Genomic DNA, 21346 nt, shown 5'->3' with positions numbered 1-21346 from the left:
GCCAGCAGTTTGAGACCAGCCTGGGTAACATAGCAAGACCCTGTCTCTACAAAAAAAAAAAAAAAATTAGCTGAGTGTTGTGGTGAGCACTTGTAGTCCTAGCTACTCGGAAGGCTGAGGTGGAAGGACCTCTTGAGCACAGGAGTTTAGGAGTTCAGGCTGCAGTGAGCTATGATTGCACTACTGCACACCAGCCTGGGCAACTGAGCCAGTCCCTGCTGTCTCTAATGACTGTTTTGTCTTTTTCTTTTCTATCTCACATTTCTTTTTCTCGTTTTACTGAATTACTAAGAACTCTAGTAGATTACTGATGGTTGTGGTATTGTTGGGTATTTTCTTCCTGTTCTGAGCATTAATGCAAATGCAGCCAATGCTTCACCATCAAGAATGTTTGCTGTAGTTTTGTGGGAATTTTCCTTATCTTTCTAGTTTGCTCGGAACTTTAGGAATGAGTATTGAATTTTATTAAATGCTTTTTTGGTACTCACTGAGATGATATAGGTCTTTTCTCTTTTAAATCAGTTAATAAATTACCTATCAGTCTATCTAAAACGGTGATTCATCATTACATTCTTAAGGTAAAGCCTTCTTGGTGATGTTAAATTTTATGTGAATGCACTACCTAATTCAGTTTACTAATACGATGCAGTCATATTTACACAAATTTAGGCGCACAATAAGTCTTACTTTATGTATAAAATTGGACATAAGAGGAAATCTCTCCAATTAAAACAGATTATCTACAATTGTATATTTTCGTGGAGGGCAGGCCTGGTAAGTAGAACAAACTGGAATTATGCTATTGTTACATGGCAGTGCCACTTCAGTTCTTAATAATCTCTATTCTTTATGAATGTCCCCAAAACAAAAGCATGATTTACATGCAAAGGAAGCACTATCAGATGGTGATAACTAGTCATGGTTATGTTCACACTCCTTATTTATTTATTTTTTCTCTTTTTAAAAATTTATGTTTAATTGTGATAAAATACATATAACATTCATCACTTTCACCATTTTTAAGTGTACAGTTCAGTGGTGTTAAGCACACGCACATTGTTTACATTTTTTATATTTTATTCTATGTCATCCGATTCTTCATGAAGTGTGACATTGGTTTTGAGGTGACCCTCAACCCATAACTGTAAAATAGGTTGGGTTAGATGAGCTAAAATGCTAGGAAGAAGAATGAACAACCTCCACAATGTAGGACCTCTTTATTTAGAAGAGAGTACACTCTGGGTTTTATTAGAGACAATGCCAAGTAAATGAAAAACAGCAGCAAACTGGGAATGTTTCTAAATTTTAAAAAAAGTCAAATAAGCAAAGGAGGGTAACAGAAAAAAAGCAGAAAAAGTTCTATTGATATGGCTATAAGATCTTTGTAACTATAATATGCCCCCAAGCTAAAATGGCTATAGATTTATGTGTTTGGAGACCTCATCCCTCCTACTTCAGATTTATTACTATGGGGGCTGGAGAGAAATCTTGAAATAGGTGAATTCTAGATTATAAAAATCTCCAAGAACACATCCTTGCAAAACAACAACAAAAAACACAAATAAACAAACAAATAAAAAAATCAATGCAACTGCCTTCTACTTTATTCAGAATGTTTGCATCTTTACTTATGAATATTTTGGACTAGTGGTCCCAGTGGTTTTTTCTAAGCCACACATGTGCAAGCATGTGCTCCTAAACAAACCCAGAGTCCTACTATAAATATCACTTTATTCATTCTGTGTAGGCAATTAAATAAAACATTCCTTTTAAAACCTTATTTTTAAAATTAAATATATATATTGGTGTTTCTGCTAAAGCCCACAGTATTTCTTTATTGCCTCAGTGGTAACAACCAGCTGCTTCACTGTCTTTCATATAAAAACCATCAGGAACCTGAAGAGTGTTCTAATTCTCATTCTACTCCAAGCTGAGTTCTCTCACCTTTCTCATAAGTCTAACAACTATTTTATTAGCGTGGTGACTCCCTTCTAAGTATCTCCCAATATTTCACATCCCTCTTGAGTCTCAGAGCCTGAAAATAATGGATGTTGAGAGGAAATAGAATAATTACAGTCAGGCGTCAGAGTTGGTTACTTCTTCCTCCAGAAAAACTGGACCTATGAAGATGCCAAGAACTCCTATGTCTGCCCAAGCCAGGCAAGTAGGTGGTCAGAACCTCCTCATCTGTCCCCTTATCTGGATTTCCAATTAGAATGGATATTGTTACAAGCTACTTTCAACAATATTCACAACAATATTCACAAGCCAATTGTTTTTAAAGTCTTTCTATTGTATACCCAGAAAGGATATTGTTTTTCAGCTTACAAGAATCAAGGCAAAATGAAGGGTGTAAATAAACTCAATGACTTTCCACTTATGATTGGCTATTCAGGGAAAAAAAGAAAGCAAAAGGGCAAGGTTGGTATAATATTTGAAAATAAATAATAATGGCAAGAATATTTGGTTCAAGTTGAATATGTAATAGAAAGATGAGTAGATGCTGTATTTAAAATAGTATAATGTTAGTAATGAGTATCCACAGTAAGACTTCAAATATCCCTTTTAATAATGCACATTTAAAACACAGATTGCGCTGGGCGTGGTGGCTCACTCCTGTAATGCCAGCACTTTGGGAGGCTGAGGCGGGCGATCACCTGAGGTCAGGTGTTTGAGACCAGCCTGGCCAACATGGCGAAACCCCGTCTCTACTAAAAATACAAAAATTAGCCGGGCATGGTGGTGGGTGCCTGTAATCCCAGCTACTCGGGAGGCTGAGGCAAAAGAATTGCTTGAACCCGGGAGAAGGAGGTTGCAGTGAGCTGAGATCATGCCACTGCACTCCAGCCGGCGCAACCAGAACAAGACTCCGTCTCAAAAAATAAAAAAAATTAAAAAAGGAAAAACAAAACAAAACACAGATTGCATTGGAATATTTTAGTGCAATGTAGTGGAGAAATAAAGAACACTATCTCAATGGGCAAAGAGTCTTCATCTCTACATTTAGAAAAGCTGGAGGAAGTTTTCCAAGATCCTGTGTGACCTCTCTTTTCTTCAGAATGCATTTTGGAAAATGAATTTTAAAAGCAACTTACTGTTCTGCAGCCCTCATCAAATACCCTTGTATCTCCTCTGCTGAATTTGAGGAAGGAAGAAGACACTCACCACACTAAAAAAAGCCAGACCATTGGGAAGTATGTCAATATCTTCAGAGCCAGCTTCTGTAAGTTTAAGGAACAGATAAATGTCATGTTCAAGTTCTGTTATTTGTTACATAGAGCATAACTGGGACTCTGTTTACTTTATGAGAGTGACTGTATCTTTAGGGATGGTTCTGATGTTTTTTCCAAGGAACCATTCTTTTTAATAAATGTCAGTTTAAACCCCTTCCTGAGGTGAACTTCTGACTTTAAATGTTAGATATTTTATGTTTACTCAAATCAAAGTCAAGTTATCACCACATTTCCAGCTATAATACAGAAAAAGTTGACATCTGTACACTCTCATGATAAACATCCAGATGTCCGTATAAAAGTAATTGACATCAGGGGAATATTACTTTCTGAAGGAAGGGCTCATAGGCATTTAACCATGCAAATATCCTTGTCCTCTTCTTTGCTCATTCAATCTGAAGCAAACAGACATCTTTCTCATTAACAGAGGTAAAACACCTGGGATTATATATTCCTTCTTTTAAAAACAGTGCCTACTTATTCTCATAAGCAAAGAAAGCTTTTCTATTTAATCTTTAAATTTAGGCTTTAAATTAGAGAAAAAAACTAGCAGAAGAAAATTAATGAAAAATACCATGCACCTAAGCCAGTTGAAGCTTCTAACTCCTGTCTCTGAGGCAGGCTACAATTACTATCGATTGTTTATTGATTGTCTGCAGTACACTCCACACAGCACAGCAAATAATTAGACATAAGACTTTCCCAGCAGTCTCACTGTATAAATTCTACAGACAGATAATAGACCCAAACACAAGAAAAGAAGAATAAAAATGGCTTAGATTAAGCCAAACCATGACACATTCTTTGAGTCTACAAAATCCAATCTTCCTCTTTAAGACTTCTCCATAGGATTTCTTCAAGATTATTTCTAGGTTGTCAAAACCAAACAGCATCTATCTATCCAGCCATTTTGGTCTTGCTTCATGAGTTTGCATTTAGCCAGTTGCCTCCAGTGTTGCTTGCTCCATCGTAGTGCAGAAAAACAAAACAAAATAAAAATGCCAAGAACTTCACATTTTAAAGATGACCCATCTGCCTGCTCCTCAGAAAGAAGATACATAGAAATAAGCTTAAGCATGGCATAGTGGAGGGGTTCTCAATCTGGGGTCTGTGGATCACTTTTGGGCTTCAAAGTATCTGTGAACCCTCGGAAATTCTATGCAATGCAAAATGTCTCATGTATGCACAGATGAGAATGTTTCTGTAAAAACGGTCCTTGATTTTCATCAGATTCAAAAAAGAGACTGTGATTCCCCCAAAAAGGTTAAGAATGACTAGACTCAAGTTCCACGGTGGTTGTCCACTGGTAATAAGTTAAGAATCAGGGGAACGCTACACCACATACACATGTATACACAGCACATATACATGTACACACACACACACATACACACACACACACACCGAGAGAGAATTCTAGTCCAGGTTTTGCTTTTCAGTCCTATTTAGTAGAAGCTCAATTAATTAAAATTTGTTTTTCCTGAAAATTATTTTAGAAAATTTAATTTCCAAGTATACAATGCTTACACACATGGAAAAAGAAGATATATAGAAAAAATTAACAATGCTTCTTTGATAGGATTATGAATGATTTTTATTTTTTCTTTATAATTTGTTTAAAATTTTCTACAAAATTGTGTATTTTTTAATAATTAAGGAAAAAGAAATCTTTGTTTAAAAAACATACATTTATTTCAACCATATTGTAACTTCTGTTTAACTCTATTGCCTAATTCCAATGGAAAAAATGTATCTATCTGTAGCCTTCTTTGGAATATTTTCCAGATCTTCTCCCCGTCATCATTTCTATAGCCACTACTGCAGGAAGGTTTTATCATGGCATATCCCCTCTTCGGTGTGATTACATCAAGAGCAGTCAATGCTAGAGAAATTTTTGCTCCTCTAATTTAATAATAATAACTAACATACATTAGGTACACCAAGTACCAGGCTCCTTGTAAATACCCTGCATACAATATCTCATATGATTTCATAATACTAAGAGGCAGTATGATTATCTTTTATTTTAGAGTGAAGACTATGGAGGCTTTGGAAAAGTTAATCAATTGCTCAAGGTCACAAACTGGGAAGCTGGGACTCAAAGCCTTTGGTCTGACTTAAAGGCAAACAGAAAATATTCAAATTAGAATTTAATGAATTTCCTCTCTCAGAAACATCCCCTGATTCCTCTGTAAAGCCACTTCACTTGTAAATTCAATTGTGGTCAATTCCTTATGTTGTCTTTTTCCCCTGAAGTTTTGCTTCCAAGCCTCTCACCAACATCTTTACCAATGAATATCCTGCACTTTTCTTTAAAACCTCTTTCAAAACCTTTTCTGTCTTTTTCGTATTTCAGCTTATTTTATTTCAAAACAAATTTATTAAATCTTTACTTTTTTAATTCTAATGATATACATTAATTTCAATATTGCATTCCAGGTGATATTTACGTAAATATGTGAAAACTTAATACTGTGGGCTGATTTGGCACTGTTTGTCACTCTTATTGTGTGCTTGACTCTCTCCCTCCCCTTCATCGGTTCTCTCTCTTTAAACTTTTTATTATGGGAAATAGACACAAATCAAGAGAATAGTGTGGTGAGCCCTTATATACCCAGTACCCACCTTCAACAGTTATCAGCTCATGGCCAGTCTTGTTTCCCTTGCAGTCCTACCACTTATCCTCATGCTGTGTTATTTTAAAGCAAATCTCAGGCATCATATTATCCCTAAATATATTTATACAAACCACAATATCATTATTACACTAAAAATTCACAATAATTCCTCAATATCATCAAATATCTAGTTAGTGTTCAAATAGCCAATCATGTTTAAAAGGTGTAGCTTTAAAAAACTTACAGTTTGTTTAATTCAGAGTCCAGGTAAGGTCCCACACATTTCAATTGATTGATGTGTCTCTTATTTCTTTTAATCTACCCCGTGTCAGTCCGTTATTGCCTGTGGGCAGGAGGACTTAGCTCCCTGGGTGCACTCAGAGCTTTTGGTAGCCAACACTCAGGGAAGTTGGGGGGGATCTGGGGAGGGTATCCACTGCATCCACTGCTCAGGGGAATTAGGGGGAGAATTTCCAGGCACAAGGAACAGCATGAGCAAAAACGCATGAATGGCACAGCGTAGCATGACAAACCCTTTCTTTAGAAAGTCTCCTAGCTTAGCACATTTAATTTCCATCTCTTCTTATTACTTTAACAATTATCTGTGTCAGAAATGGCCAAGTGTTCATGAGCATCCATGTTCCCCTTCTTCCTTTTTAGCCTTTTTAGCAATAGGCACGTAGCAACATAGCTATAGATAACATTTCCCACCCTTTCTGGCTGACAGATGTGGCCATATGTCTAAGTTTGGATCAATAGGATGTGAAAATACAATATATATGCAACTACTGGGTAGAAAAAAAAATCTACATAAATTTTCTTTCAACCCCTTCCTGCTGGGAAATGGCAACAAGCAGAGTTCTAGTCTTAGATGAAGATAGCTGTGTTGCTTCATCAGCATTTGCCCCTGAATGACCATATGGAACACAGTCACCTAACTACCCTAGGCCATTCGCTTACCTTAAGACTGACGAGAGAAAAATAAAAATAAACATCTCTTTTCTAAGTGACTATAATTTTATAACAGCAGCGCATCCTTTACTATACCCAATAGAGCATCCCATATGTAATGTAACATATTATTTTCTACTTTTCTGGTTCACTCATCAAGTATATACATTAGTCACCCTGGGAAAAGACACTATATTGGAAAGTGAATTTGCAAAAGTTGCTTAACCTCCTTGAGCCTCAGGTACTTATCTGTTAGAAAAAGAAAAGACATATCTATATCTCACAGTGGTTTTTTGTTTTGTTTTGTTTTGTTTTCCTTTTCTCCCATCAGTAGACTGTAAAGTACTTGATTATAAGGGCCACAAACTTTAATGCTTTTTTTCCCCCAATCTCCCAAGCAGCAGTTATTGTAAAGGTCTTGACTGCCAAGTGCATAAAACTGTTAGTTATCTTGAGAAAGACAGTCCATTCAAATTTTGAAGGCCAGACATTTATAAAATAAGATTTTTTAACTTTTAAGCCTCAAATAAAGTTAACTAGCTCTCGACATTTTAATATGCAGATGTTAATCTGCCAAATCTTGGGTGTATAAAAGCTTAGTTTCTGTCTATAAGATAGATCGGGAAGGAATTTTTAAAAAGGACTAAATAGTGAACTTACTTTCTGATCCACAGAAGGCACACATCCGTGTATGATATGTAGTCAATAACTATGATTTATTAAAACAGACACAATATGATATGATATATATAAAGCACCCAAAAGTTGCACATAGTTCACTTCCAGTGATGGTGACTGAAGCACTGTAGTGTGTGCATATGTATGTGTGTGTTGATGGGAATCAAGGGCAAGGGGGAAGGAAGGTTCACCTCTTAGAGGGATTAGTTGGCCTCAAGTGCATAGCTACTACTGTTTTCAAAACAGAAAATAAGAAACAGCCCTCTCTATCATAAAAAGTCACTTTTGCCTGTATAGAAATGTGTGTCCAGCACATTGTTATTCCTTATTATCAAAGACCTGTGAATAAGCAACTGTTGTTAAAGATATATAACCAAAAGTTATTATTAACCATTATGCATCACTAACACAGCATTCGACAAACGTTCATATGGTGTGTGCTAACCACAGGGCAAAAGCAAAAAAGAAAAAAAAAGCACAATTCCAATTAGATCTAAAAATGTATCCCAAAAGTGCTTCTAATCACTCATCCTCTCCACTCTGTTGCCTTTTGAAGTGCCTCAGAGGCATTTAACACTTCACAAGAGGGGCCATAGGTGACATATTTCCTCATTCTTTCCAATTCCAGACAGCAGCTCACACACATCACAACATAAAGGTCACAAACATAGACAGATGCCTGTTCAGAATACAAATGTTGCTGGGCTTGTTTTTCTCTAAGGAGCGCTCCATCCCAGTGAGTTGTAAGAGGAATACACTTGGCAGTCTGTCATGTAACATGGCTGGTTGTGCCCTACTGTCTACTCTGAGACTTGTATTCACAGAAGGTGGGCTTCCCAGGGCCAAGGGCTGTTTAATAATGTGACAATTATTAACTCAGCAGCAAAAGTAACCTAAGAGATCACTGGCCCAAACTCCCACCCTTGCCCAACATCTTTTACTAATGCCATCTGGCTTTTGCTGAGTGACCAGTTCTGAGAGGGCTCCTCTTGATTGCAGCTGGAAGGCAAAATGAAGCTAGTAAGTTACTTGGGACTCTTGAACTGTCTGCATGATCCAGCACAGATGTAGTCAATCTGCTATTTGATATGAGTTTGCCTCCTCCCACTAAGTGTTTGGGCAATTGAAAGAAAGAAGGGAAATTCCAGGACAGCCAACCAGTGTAGGGGAGGGGAGGTAGAACTGGGGAAATACAAAAGCATCAACGAAAAAAAGGAGAAAGAACACATGGGAAACAGATGCCTAAGGAATGAGAGGCAGATCAACCTGAGGAAGCTGATTTAAAAGAAGAGAAAAAGAAAGGGAGGCAAGCAAGGTATTTGTAGAGAAACTCTGAAGGTTGTACTGTCAACTGATGGTTTATTTTTACTAAAAGAGTGCAGAGAACCCTGTCTGGAGTGAATGTGGTTACAACTATGAGGTACTGAGTTTATTACTGTTGCCAAATTGAGAGCAATTTAGCAATGACTGTCAAAACTTTAAACACATATTCTAAGGGAACAACAATCCCATTGTTAAGGATGTATTCTACAGACATACAAACGCAACAGCAATGATGTTCACTGATTTGTTCAGTTGCAAAAAACTGTAACAACCCAAATGTACATTAAAAGGGGACTGGTTAAATAAATCATGGAATGTGAAAATATTAAAAAGAGCAAAGTAACTATATATGCTAATGTGGAAAGCTGCTCACACTGTTTTAGGAATGAAGAAGGCTGTGAAATATTTACATTAAAATTCTATTTGTGAAAAAAAGAGTCAATATATTTGTTTGCATATGCACTGAAACTATCAGGAAAGATAAAAAAGGAAGCTTTATCTTTGGGGTTATTTCTGTTGGGGGTGATGAAGAGTATGATGAGAGATTTTTATTTTTATTTTATTTACTTTCCATTTTATATCTTTCTATAGTGTTTGCACATACACTGTTTATATGAACTTTGCACAAAAAATACTGTGCAGTTGTGAAGAAAAGATAACTCTATGTACAAACATAAGTTTCCAAAACCTAGTATTAAGTACAAAAAGCTAGTTTTGAAATATTATGCATAATTTGACCCCATTTATGTTTTTAAAAATTATGTTACAGGAGTATTCATAAAAAGAAAAAGACGGAAGGACACTCAAAACTTGTTTAACAATGTTACCTATTCGGAGAGGAGAACATTTCCATGTAACCTGAGTTTTAATTTCTAAAGAGTAAAACAAAATATTACATTTTCTCTCCTACCTCTAGAGAAGGATGTTGTTGTAAAGGACTAGAAGGGACTCAATGACAGTCTAGTTATTTCCACACTGTGGCTCTCAGAGTAAGATTATAAATAAATGGTCCCAGGCTTTTTAAAGTCTAAAAACCATTAGTCTAAGCACAAACTCATCATTATAGGTGATAAATACAAAAACCAACTTTGCCTAAGGTTACATTGTGGCAGAATAGAACTAGAGACTAGGTGTTTTGACTTCTAATTCTTTTTGTTTCTAATCATACCATGAACCATATCTAAGGAAAGCCAATATTGGCTGGGCTCAGTGCCTCATGCCTGTAATCCCAGCACTTTGGGAGACTAAGTTGGGAGGATTGCTTGAGGCCAGGAGTTCAAGACCAGCCTGGACAACATAATGAGACCCTGTCTCTACAAAAATAAAAAACTAGCCATGAGTGGTGGCATGTGCCTGTAGTCTCAGCCACCTGGGAGGATGAGGCAGGAGGATCGCTTGAGCCCAGGAGATCAGGGCTGCAGTAAGCCAAGATTGTGCCACTGCATTCTGGCCTGGGTGACAAAGTGAGGCCACCTCTCAAAAAAAAATAAATAAATAAATAAATAAAATTAAAAAAAAGGAAAGCTAATATTTACTGTTCACTGATAATTTAACAATGGTTACTAACTACTAGTCTATTATGTACTAGGGACATGTACTTAGTAGATGATAGAGGGTAAAAGACAGCAAGACATGGACTCTACCTTGGAGAAAAACTGCAAACACACCAGAGAGACCCTCAGTGCTGCAGAAGAATCTTGACAGATCCCTCCTTATCTATAGCAAACCTGGGGCTTGCTCTTAGGAATCCCTCCTTAAAGACTCAGACTCCACAATACATCCTACATAAAGTCAAGGGAAGAGGGAGACTCCCCCTCTGCAGTCATAGCTTAGAAGACAAAATAAAAACAAGTTTTTACAGTACATATTGTGAAGTGCCGATACATTAGCCCGTTCTCAGGCTGCTAATAAAGACATACCTGAGACCAGGTAATTTATAAAGGAAAGAGGTTTAATTGACTCACAGTTCCGTGTGGCTGGGGAGGCCTCAGGAAACTTACAATCTTGGTGGAAGGGGAAGAAAACACACCCTTCTTCCCATGGTGGCAGCAAGGAGAAGTGCCGAGCAAAAGGGGGAAAAGCCCTTATAAAACCATCAGATCTCATGAGAACTCACTCACTATCACGAGAACAGCAGCACAGGGTAACCACCTCATGATTCAATGACCTCTCATTGGGTCCCTCCCATGACACATGGGGATTATGGGAACTACAATTCAAGATGAGATTTGGGTGGGGACACAACCAAACCATATTGGTCAGTTATGTGTTAGCCATAAGATCAGATCCTAGTTACAGAGTAGTGAGCAGGGTAAACGCTGTCACTGTCTACTTAAAGCTTCCTTCACTAGCTGACCACAAGGCTCACAGAACACAGACTGCAGCGGCCATACCTGACAAACAATACAGACTTGACAAAAATATTTCAGAGAAGTCACAAAACAAGCAAGAAATCAAATGCTAAACATAGAATTACACACAAAAAAGGATAATTTACAGTGAGGGTAGGAAAGAAGAGTAAATACAGGGTGCACGAGATCAAGAGGTTGACCAAAGAGGTTTTTGTTGATCTAAATGTGATTTATCCACTGAAAAGCAGTAATTTCATGCTAAAATGCCATTAATGAGTGTTTTAATGTTAATGGCCAAAAAATCCAATGTGCCCAACAAGCATTTTCATATACATACCGATTCCTTTAATCAGGTGGCAGTTTGGAAGGTCTACAGATTCTACTTCTCTGGAGGCTTTAAGTCGATTTCTGTTCCAAAAAAAAAAAAAGAATCTATTTGTTTATGTATTCCCTGCTTTGTTTTAGAAAGGGTTTAAAGAGGCTTACAGCAATACATAAAACACAGTGTAAGTCTAAAGTAGATGAAAGAGAAAACAGAAAAACAAGGGTAGGAACATAAAACTGCACCAGAAATGAAGTTAAAACAAAAATGCCTATTGCAAAGTTCTATATACTGATGTGGGTTATTAAAAAAAAAAAGCCAATAACTCAACAAATAAAACTTATAATGCAAGTTCCTATGCAAATGTAAACACAGCACCACGTCACATTTCTCAGTGTTGGTGTTGTGGGAAAAGAGTTCCAGATGTAGAACCAGAAGCCCTGTCTTCCTTCTGAAGAGTCAAACAGTGAAAAATGACTGTAAGCCTCACACAGAGACTACAAAGAAGCCAAGAGAAAATGGCATTGCTCAGAGCCTGACACACCAAAGACATCCCATAAATAGTTACTAACAAAAAAGAAAAGAAGGTAGCATCCCTATGACAGTATTTTTTTAAATAAGAATTTATTTACCTTATTTCAATAGCTTTTGGGGGTACAAGTGGTTTTCGGTTACATGGATGAGTGATATAGCAGTGAATTCTGAGATTTTAGTGTACCCATCCATGACAGTATGTAATGGAATTGGAAGGTTGGAGAACACCAACTAGTTTTGTAACTACTTTAGCAAAACTATTTGCTGTTGTATACCCAGAAAATTAAAAGGAGGAAATAATAAGAGAATGTTGAACTCTAATAGGATGTCTTCCCCCTCCCTCTCCACTCTAGAGCGCCAGGAAGCAGTTTGGGGCAATATCTGTGGGATCTTTTGTTTTGAAGGCCACATACTATTGGCTTTCCCTTCTCTCTCACATTTTTCACCTTCTCTGTTCTCTAGAGCCATAAATAATAAATATAGCACCTTGTAGGAACTTTACATTTTTCAGTGGTTCCCACATACCATACATTTAAGAGACAAAATAGCTATTTGCCATGTGTCCTTCTCCTGTGCATAGCCCTGACAGCTTCTGAGGTCTAGACACTGTGGAAGGCTTCTAGAGTATGGGGCAGGCTACCAGTTTCTTCTAGATAACCCAGAACGACTCATAGGTTGTACCAACTACACATTTTGGCAATTCATGTCATACATAAAGTTTCTAATTAAAATGTTAATCAGTATGTATTTGAAATCATGTGACTCAAATAATGTTAAATTTTTTGAAACAATATAGCAATAAGGCAAAAAGTATAAATAAATCAATATTTAAATATAATAAAAATAATGCATTAAATGTATTAAATAATACAAATTTTTAAATAAAGCATTAAAAAATACAATAAATCTCACGGCCTACGTGTCACAGAAGTGATTTAAGAGAGGAAAAATAAGCTAGAAAACCAAATACTACATGTTCTCACTTTAACTGGGAGCTAACAATGGTGCACATGGACATAAAGATGACGACGGTAGACACTGGGGACTACTAGAAGGGGATGGGAGGGGAGTGGACAAGCGCTGAAAAACTATAGGGTTCTATGCTCACTACCTGGGTGATGGCATCAATTGTTCCCCAAACCTCAGCATCACACAATATACCCATGTAAAACCTGCACATGTACCCTTTGCATCTAAAATAAAATTGAAATTATAAAACAAAGAGAGAAAAAAAAAAGTTTATGTAGCCTACTGTGGTAGTAATCTTAATTGTGATGATGAGGATGACACTGATGATAATCGTGGGTGGTCAAAGGAAATAAATAATAAAAACAGGTATAATTTACAGCTGTTCTAAGTGATTTACCTCCATGCATTCATTTAATTCTCCAAACAACCCTATAAATTAGGTAGCATTATTCTAGTTTTAAAGATGTGAAAACTGAATCAGACCAAACAATTTTCCCAAGGCGCAACTTAAACAGAAGTGCTGGAAGCAGGGAAGCTTTTGCTTTAAGCTACTTTGTACTTTTCTCAGAAAGAAGTAAAGGGATCTGTGTTCTTGTCTTAGCAGTGAAACTGCCATGTCAGTTAATCTTTATAGGTGTCAGCCTTCTTTATGGATAAAATAAGGATGAGTCTAAAACACCTCCAAGATTTTACTAATGTTATATGACTCCAGAAACAGACGCAGATACAAAGCAATAGGTTATAACTGCTGTTTGTACACCAAGTTTTAGTATCATGCATTGGTTTGGATGTCAATTTTACACAACTTACTACTATGCCTATTTGACTATACAAAAATAGGGATAATGATGTTTACCATCTACCTTTTTCAAAGATAATCTCTTTGGATTAAATAAAATCTGTTCAAAGTAACACATTCTGATGTGTTTGAAAAGTTTAATATGGGGTTCCTGTTTCAGAGTCAACTTAGCTTTGCATAAGTAATTGATGCCAAATAGGGCAATCTTCGTCAACTAGTTTTCTTGTACAATATCATGTTTTCATATGCAGCCTACCTGCTATTAACATGAAAGAGTTACAAACTAATTTTTTTCTTGGCTTTTCTTTTTGATAAAAGAAAATGAAGGTTTTGCCTCTATCCTTCCTGGACCATCAAGACTTCCAAATTTCTTCAGTAGGAAACTGCCAGACTTTTTCCCTGGCAGAACAATCAGTTCCCTGCTTGTTAGTGGACTTCTGTTTTCTGGGTGGCAGACCCTAGTGGCTGACAAAATTAACGCCATGCCCAACCCCCTTTCTTTCTCCCTTGCTGTTTCTATTGTAGTGGTGGGTGAAGCAAATATTTGCTTTCCCAGACTCCCCTGTATTGAGGTGTAATCATATGACCCAGGTTTTGGGGAAAGACACTGTGTTCTAGATATAAAGGAGAGTCATGAGAAGAGAGCCAGCTGGCATCACTCAATCTCCTTTCTTCATGATTTGAACACACACGCAGTGCTTGAGACTGCGGCAGCCATTCTGCATCCTTGAGAAAGATACAGCTATAAAGTCAATAGGGAGAGATCAAAGAACGAAAATATATGAAGAACCCAGTTCCTTGATATAATCACTGGCTCAACAAGCAAGCTCTATATTGGGTCACCTACAGAGGTGTTTGTCATGTGAGGAAAATAAATCCCTCTTTGAATGAACTACTATTAATCTGATGTATGTTACTTGTGGCTGGAAGCAATCCTCACTGGCATCAGATTTAAGAAGTTTGTGTATTTAAGAAATACACATATTTCTCTCAATATAGAGAAAGCTATACAAACCTTTTCGGATTAGATTAATAAACCTAAAAGTACTCATGTAAAAAAGTGCAACATAAATGGTATAAACACATATAAGTGATGATATGAGAGGAGGAACACTCTACTTTTGCTAGAGCCTATTTGTTCCCTAACACTTTATGTCTATAACATGCTTATGACTGTGCTAGGTCAGAGATGCATGGCTATTGCCATTCTGCTGTCATGCAGGAATCGCTAATCAATAACAGCACTCTCCCTTTAACCCAGAGCCAGCCTCAGACACATTGTTTCGCAACCACAGGGAGTCTGTTAAAATTGACACTCAAAAGGAAAGCTATTTGCCTTCTCTGTTTTAGGTTCCTTTTGTTTCCCTTTCTTTTCTTTTTCATTACAGTTATTTATTTTGTTATTTCCTCATCATGAGCCTATGGTACGTATAATACATTAAACAGTATCCGCTGACTTCCTTCATTGGTGTCACAATCATTCCCCAAGTGACCCCTATGGAGTCCAGTGACCAAGGAATCCATGAGTAGAATTCAGGGATCCATGAACTTGGATGGGGGAAAAATACATCTTTATTTAAACCTTTAACTCAAATTGAGTATTTCCTTTGATGATGAGTGTCAGCAACAAACCACAATACTATTAGTAGTATTTGCGTCTGTGACTAATAGAAATTATAGATACTTTTCTATCGCATTTCAGTTGTAGATAGCTCAAAGTGCCATTTACATTCATCGCAACTTCAAAATATCTGCTGTTAGACATTTACCTACCTCTAGATCCATTTAAGGGTTTAATTAAAAAAGCATATTATATCATAGATTTTAAAATAGCTTGGTAGCAGTATTTAAGTATAATTGGTTTCCTTTGTAATTCTATATATTTTATTTTACTCATTTAAAAACATGATGCTGAGAAGGAATGAAGGCTTCACCAGACTGCCAAAGGGATGTATGGCACAAAGGTTTAAGGAATTATGCTTGAATTTCATTGTCTACATAGATGACATTTATTGAGCTGACTGTGTGCCCGGCATTATTTTAAGCATGCTCATAGTCTCACTGTGGAGCAGGTAGTACCCCATCCTACAGATTAGAACACTGGGGCACAGAAAAGTGAAATAATTAGTCCACGGTTTCAGGTAAATAGTAGAGCTACGAATGAACTCAGGCTACCTGTCCACAAAGCATGAACTTTTTTTTTTTTTTTTTTTTATACTTTAAGTTCTAGGGTACGTGTGCACAACATGCAGGTTTGTTACATATGTATACATGTGCCATGTTGGTGTGCTGCACCCATTAACTCGTGATTTACATTAGGTATATCTCCTAATGCTATCCCTCCCCACTCCCCCTACCCCACAAGAGGCCCCGGTGTATGATGTTCCCCACCCTGTATCCAAGTGTTCTCATTGTTCAGTTCCCACCTATGAGTGAGAACATGTGGTGTTTGGTTTTCTGTCCTTGCAATAGTTTGCTAAGAATGATGGTTTCCAGCTTCATCCATGTCCCTACAAAGGACATGAACTCATCCTTTTTTATGGCTGCATAGTATTCCATGGTGTATATGTGCCACGTTTTCTTAATCCAGTCTATCATTGATGGACATTTGAGTTGGTTCCAAGTCTTTGCTATTGTGAATAGAAAGCATGAACTCTTAACCAACAGTCATTAGCATGAAATCAATCTCAGTGTCTTTCATTCAGGAAACAGCAGTACCCATCCAGAGTAGAATGAGACCAGGGGCTGCTAGCTATTATCTGGCTTCATGGCAGGTAGCAGTAAGGGTGCACCATGCTATGGTGCCAATATGCCCCTAAGCAAAGTGGGAACACAGTGTTACTATCAGGAGTTTCTTTGTGCCACACTTCTCTGCTTTTGAATTTACATACAACTGCTGGGACTTTATCTCCTATGTGCAAGTGATATACAAGCCAGGCTTTATCTTTTATGTATAGCCTTGTAAAAACCCTTTGGAATTCACCCCTTGGGCTCTGGCAATACTTGCACTAAGTAACTAAGAATTTGTGCTTAGGCCTGTAAACCTAGGGAAAATTTGCTCCACTGGCAGAGAAGCTAGAAGACTGTGGGGAGCTGGGGCAAACTGTATTTGGAATTAGGAGACCTGGCTGAGGGGACAGGTTCAGCACTAATTATTCATTAATTATATTATTCAATAATTATATTATTCTGTTGAACTAACTAGTTAACCTCTCTAACCTCAGTATTTACAGTTATAATGTAAAAGGGAAGATATCTATGAAGACTGGATGAAGGCATAAAAGTAAAAGAGCTTTCTTTCCAAATATCAGTAAATGTACATTTTGGTTTAATATAAAGAAATTTGGCAGGGCTCAGTAGCTCACACCCATAATCCCAGTGCTTTGGGAAGTTGATGCGGTAGGATCACTTGTGGCTAGAAGTTTGAGATTAGCCTGGGCAACACAGCAAGACCCCCATCTCTACAAAAAAAAATTTTTTTTTTTTTTTTTGAGACAGAGTCTCGCTCTGTCGCCAGGCTGGAGTGCAATGGCTCACTGCAACCTCCACCTCCCGGGTTCAAGTGATTCTCCTGCCTCAGCCTCCTGAGTAGCTGGGATTACAGGCATGTGCCACCATGCCCGGCTAATTTTGTATTTTTAGTAGAGATGGGGTTTCACCATGTTGGTCAGGCTGGTCTTGAATTCCCGACCTCAGGTATCCACCCGCCTCAGCCTCCCAAAGTGCTGGGATTATAGTAATGAGCCACCGTGCCCGGCCATGTTTTTTTAATTAGCCAGGTGTAGCGGTGCATGCCTATAGTCCTCACTGCTTAGGAGGCTGAGGTGGGAGGATCGCTTGAGCCCAGGTGTTCTGGGTTACAATGAGCTATGATTGTGCTGCTGCACTCCAGCCTGGGTGACAGAGCAAGACCCTGCCTTGAAGAAAAAAAAACAAAAAGAAAGAAAGAAAACATTTTTTAAAAGATAGATTAAAAAAATAAATAAATAAGTTTTTACACTTTTGACACACTGACCAGCACACAAGAGTCACCTAATAAATGATTTAAAGGATGGTAGTTTAAAAAAAAAAAAAAAAAAGGGAAAAAGGCTGCTCCTTCAGAAGTAGAAAGAGACCACATAGCTTCTTGTGGGAATTGTCATAAAAGGTGCCAGGAAGCAAGCAGAACATTCACATGGGTACTCTGGGGCTTCCTGCCCACACTTAGGTCTCTGATGCACTCAAGCCTCACGATTCATCCATGGCTGTGTACCCTGACACCAGGAACTAGCCTGGGAATATTTGTATACTGTTATTTTCCCCTTTATTGCTCAACTAGGGAGGGGTGGAAAAGGAGGGTGTGGAATCCCAGTTACAGTTCAGAAGAAGAAAGACAACTTTGATGACATTTATCCCTCTGGGACATCCTTATACTAAAAATTGAAGTGGGCAACCTGGGGAGAGAAATAACTTGATTGCCAAAGTATCATCTCTAAATATTGAATAATCAAACAGTAGGAATCAGATTTTAAAGCAAAAATCAAACATAAAGCCTCTGTCCCTTCAACTTCCTCTGAAGAGCCTTATGGGGAGGTGGGAACATGCTTTTTTCTTTTTTTTTTGAGGGAGTCTTGCTCTGTTGTCCAGGCTGGAGTGCAGTGGCTCAATCTTGGCTCACTGCAACCTCTACCTCTGGGGTTCAAGCAATTCTCCTGACTCAGCCTCCCAAGTAGCTGGGTACAGGGATGCACCACCACACCTGGCTAAATTTTGTATTTTTACTAGAGACGGGGTTTCACCATGTTGGCCAGGCTGGTCTTGAACTCCTGACCTCTAGTGATCTGCCCGCCTCAGCCTCCCAAAGTGCTGGGATTACAGACATGAGCCACTGTGTCCGGCCGAACATCCTTCTTTTTAAAACAGACTCTAAGGGTCACCAAATTCTGACAGAAGGCACTCGACCATATGATAAAATACAGGGTACCCAGTTATATTTTAATTTGAGATAAACAATGAATGATATTTTAGTATAATTATGTCCCAAATTCCACGCTTAATGCTAAGTATGGTATAAGTATTTCATGCTTATACTAAAAAAAAAAAACTATGTGAAATTCAAAGTTAACTGGGTAGCCTACATTTTTCTTTGCTAAATCCAGCCACCCACCACCTACCCCAACATTCTCACATCAGCCCATTTGGGGCTCCACATATCCAATAAAGTTACCACTCTATAAAGTCACTGCCCAATAAAGTGCATCACAGTCACGTAAAGAAAAGGTGCATCAAATTGTAAAGTAGGCCGAGGGTGGTGGCTCATGCGTATAATCCTACCACTTTGGGAGGCCGAGGCAGGAGCATCACTTGAGGCTGGGAGTTTGAGATTAGCCTGGGCAACAAAGTGAGACTCTGTCTCTGCAAGAAATAAAAATATTAGCTGGGCATGGTAGCATGCATCTGTAGTCCCAGCTACTCAGGAGGCTGAGGAGGGAGGACTGCTTGTGCCTAGGAGTTTGAGGTTGCAGTGAGCTTTGATGTACCACTGTACTCTGGCTTGGGTGGCAGAGCAAGACCTTGTGTCAAAATAAAAAAAAAAGAAAAACAAAAACCAAACAAACAAAAACCTGTAAATAAACTATCAGGTGCATTCTGTCAATAAGTTTTATTTACTTTTTCATTTTTTTAAGATTTGCAGCTATAACTTTAAAACCTTAAGATTAGTGAGAAGGGGGAAAATTTGACTGTTGAGAAAACTTCCAACTTGCAGAAAAACTGGTGGCTTACACATGAGTGACAACATAATAAGCTTGTGAATTTTGGTGGTCTTGCCTTTGAAATGGAGAGCAGGACAGATCATATACAAAGTCATCCAACTCATGAATGTTCTGTAGAACACAATGGGCATTACCTAACATGAAAATTAAGGTCAACATGTCCATTTCCTACCCATAAGCGTTCTTTCCTCAACTCTCACTCCCATCTCAGCCACCACACGCTTCCTCTTTGCACTGCTTTATCCGTGGATGAAACTACAACCATGGGACAGTGGAGCTGTGGCACAAATGCTGGTAGCACCTTTGATTTCTCCCTCATCCCTGGGGTTCCAGAGTTTGGGTCCCTGTTATCCTCTCTGACCTACTGCAATACCTTAACCAGTTACCCCATGTCCACTCTCTATTCTAGTAGTTCTCAACCTTGACTGCTCATTAGAATTATCAGGAGTGTTTTTAAAAATAAAAAATGCCACTGCTACTGTCAGCTACTGTTCTTACATTATGTACTTCCTTATTTATCTATTTACCTGGGAACCCTGAAGCCAGCTTGCCAAACAGTAAATTATTCCATATCACATTTTAGTTATAATGAAAAATCTCTGGTAGGTAGACACCATAGTTTATAAATTACCAACTCAAATTTTGTTTTTTATTTATTTATTTATTCATTTTGTAGAGGTGGGATCTTGCTATGTTGCCCAGGCCTGTCGCTAACTCCTGGGCCCAAGCAATCCTCTGGCTTAGGCCTCCGACAGTGCTGGGATTACAGGTGTCAGCTGTAGATTCTGATCCACAACAGCTGAATCAGAATCTTTGGTGGTGCCACTCAGACACCAGCCCTCCAGGAGATTCTAATGTACAGAGAACCATTGCTCTACTCCAATCCCCCCTTCCAGGCTTATCTCTACAAAACACAACTAGTTATATTAAGTTCTTGTTGAAAAGCAAAACCCACCAATATTTCCCTTTTGAAGGACTATTGGGCCTATCAAAGTGGGGCCCCATTTTTCAACTTATATTTAATGGCCTCAAAACCTATCCTTCCCACCACCCTACTATTCTCATCTCCTGACTTTATGCTCCCTTCAAATTGGCCCATTTGCTAGTCTTCCATCTTCCCACTTTAGCCCCTTTGCTCCTGCTGCACTATACATTTGGCATGGGCCCCTTCATGCCCATATGTGTTGCACCCACCCTTCAAGGTCAGGTCAAATGTCTCTTCCTCCCTCTGGAACTCCACCTTCAGGGGATGTAATCTTTCCTCTTTAAGCCTATGGGGTTTGTTTGTGTCTGTCCTTACGACATCCTAATTTATACATTTACTGTATTTTAATTATCTCTTCCCCTGTATTAAACTCCATAAGAGTCGTACTCTACTACAGAAGCCTAAGAGAGAACATTACACATAGCAGGTGCTCAGTATTTCTGGAACTCTTTTGCATGAGGCCTATAAAATTTTGGTTGAGGCAGGGCAAAACAGCTCACACCTGTAATCCCAGCACTGTCGGGAGGCCTAGGCTGGAGGATTGCTTGAGTGCAAGAGGTAGGGAACAGCCTGGGCAATACAGCAAGACCCCATCTCTACAAAAAATAAAAATAAAATCAAACTTTGAGTTGGTAATTTATAAACTATGATGTCTACCTACCAGAGATTTTCATTAAAACTAAAATGCGAGATGGAATAGTGTCTGCACCGTCTGGCATTCTGGCTTCAGGCTTCCCTGGTGAATAAATAGGAAGTAAAAACAGTAGCTGAATATTTCAAGTGTCTTTGATCTACAGCTGAAGAGTTTCTCAGACTATGCAGAAATGGGT

At 38.2% G+C, this 21346-nt stretch overlaps 1 protein-coding gene across 4 annotated transcripts in view; it reads right to left on the bottom strand.

Annotated features, from left to right (window-relative positions):
- PON2 (paraoxonase 2) overlaps positions 1–21346 on the bottom strand; it is a 45464-nt gene that overhangs the window by 8238 nt on the left and 15880 nt on the right. For all 4 annotated transcript variants that reach the window (XM_054495154.2, XM_054495153.2, XM_054495152.2 and 1 more), the window contains 2 exons: positions 11492–11562; positions 3166–3221 (listed from right to left, as the gene is read on the bottom strand). In XM_054495154.2, the coding sequence (XP_054351129.1) occupies positions 3166–3221; positions 11492–11562 (127 nt within the window). The remainder of the gene's footprint in view (positions 1–3165; positions 3222–11491; positions 11563–21346) is intronic.

Source organism: Pongo pygmaeus, chromosome 6, assembly GCF_028885625.2.
Source record: "Pongo pygmaeus isolate AG05252 chromosome 6, NHGRI_mPonPyg2-v2.0_pri, whole genome shotgun sequence".
In the NCBI taxonomy this organism is placed as follows: domain Eukaryota; kingdom Metazoa; phylum Chordata; class Mammalia; order Primates; family Hominidae; genus Pongo; species Pongo pygmaeus.
The sequence above is the reverse complement of the archived record's forward strand: the minus strand, read 5'-3'. Positions and strand labels throughout refer to the sequence as shown.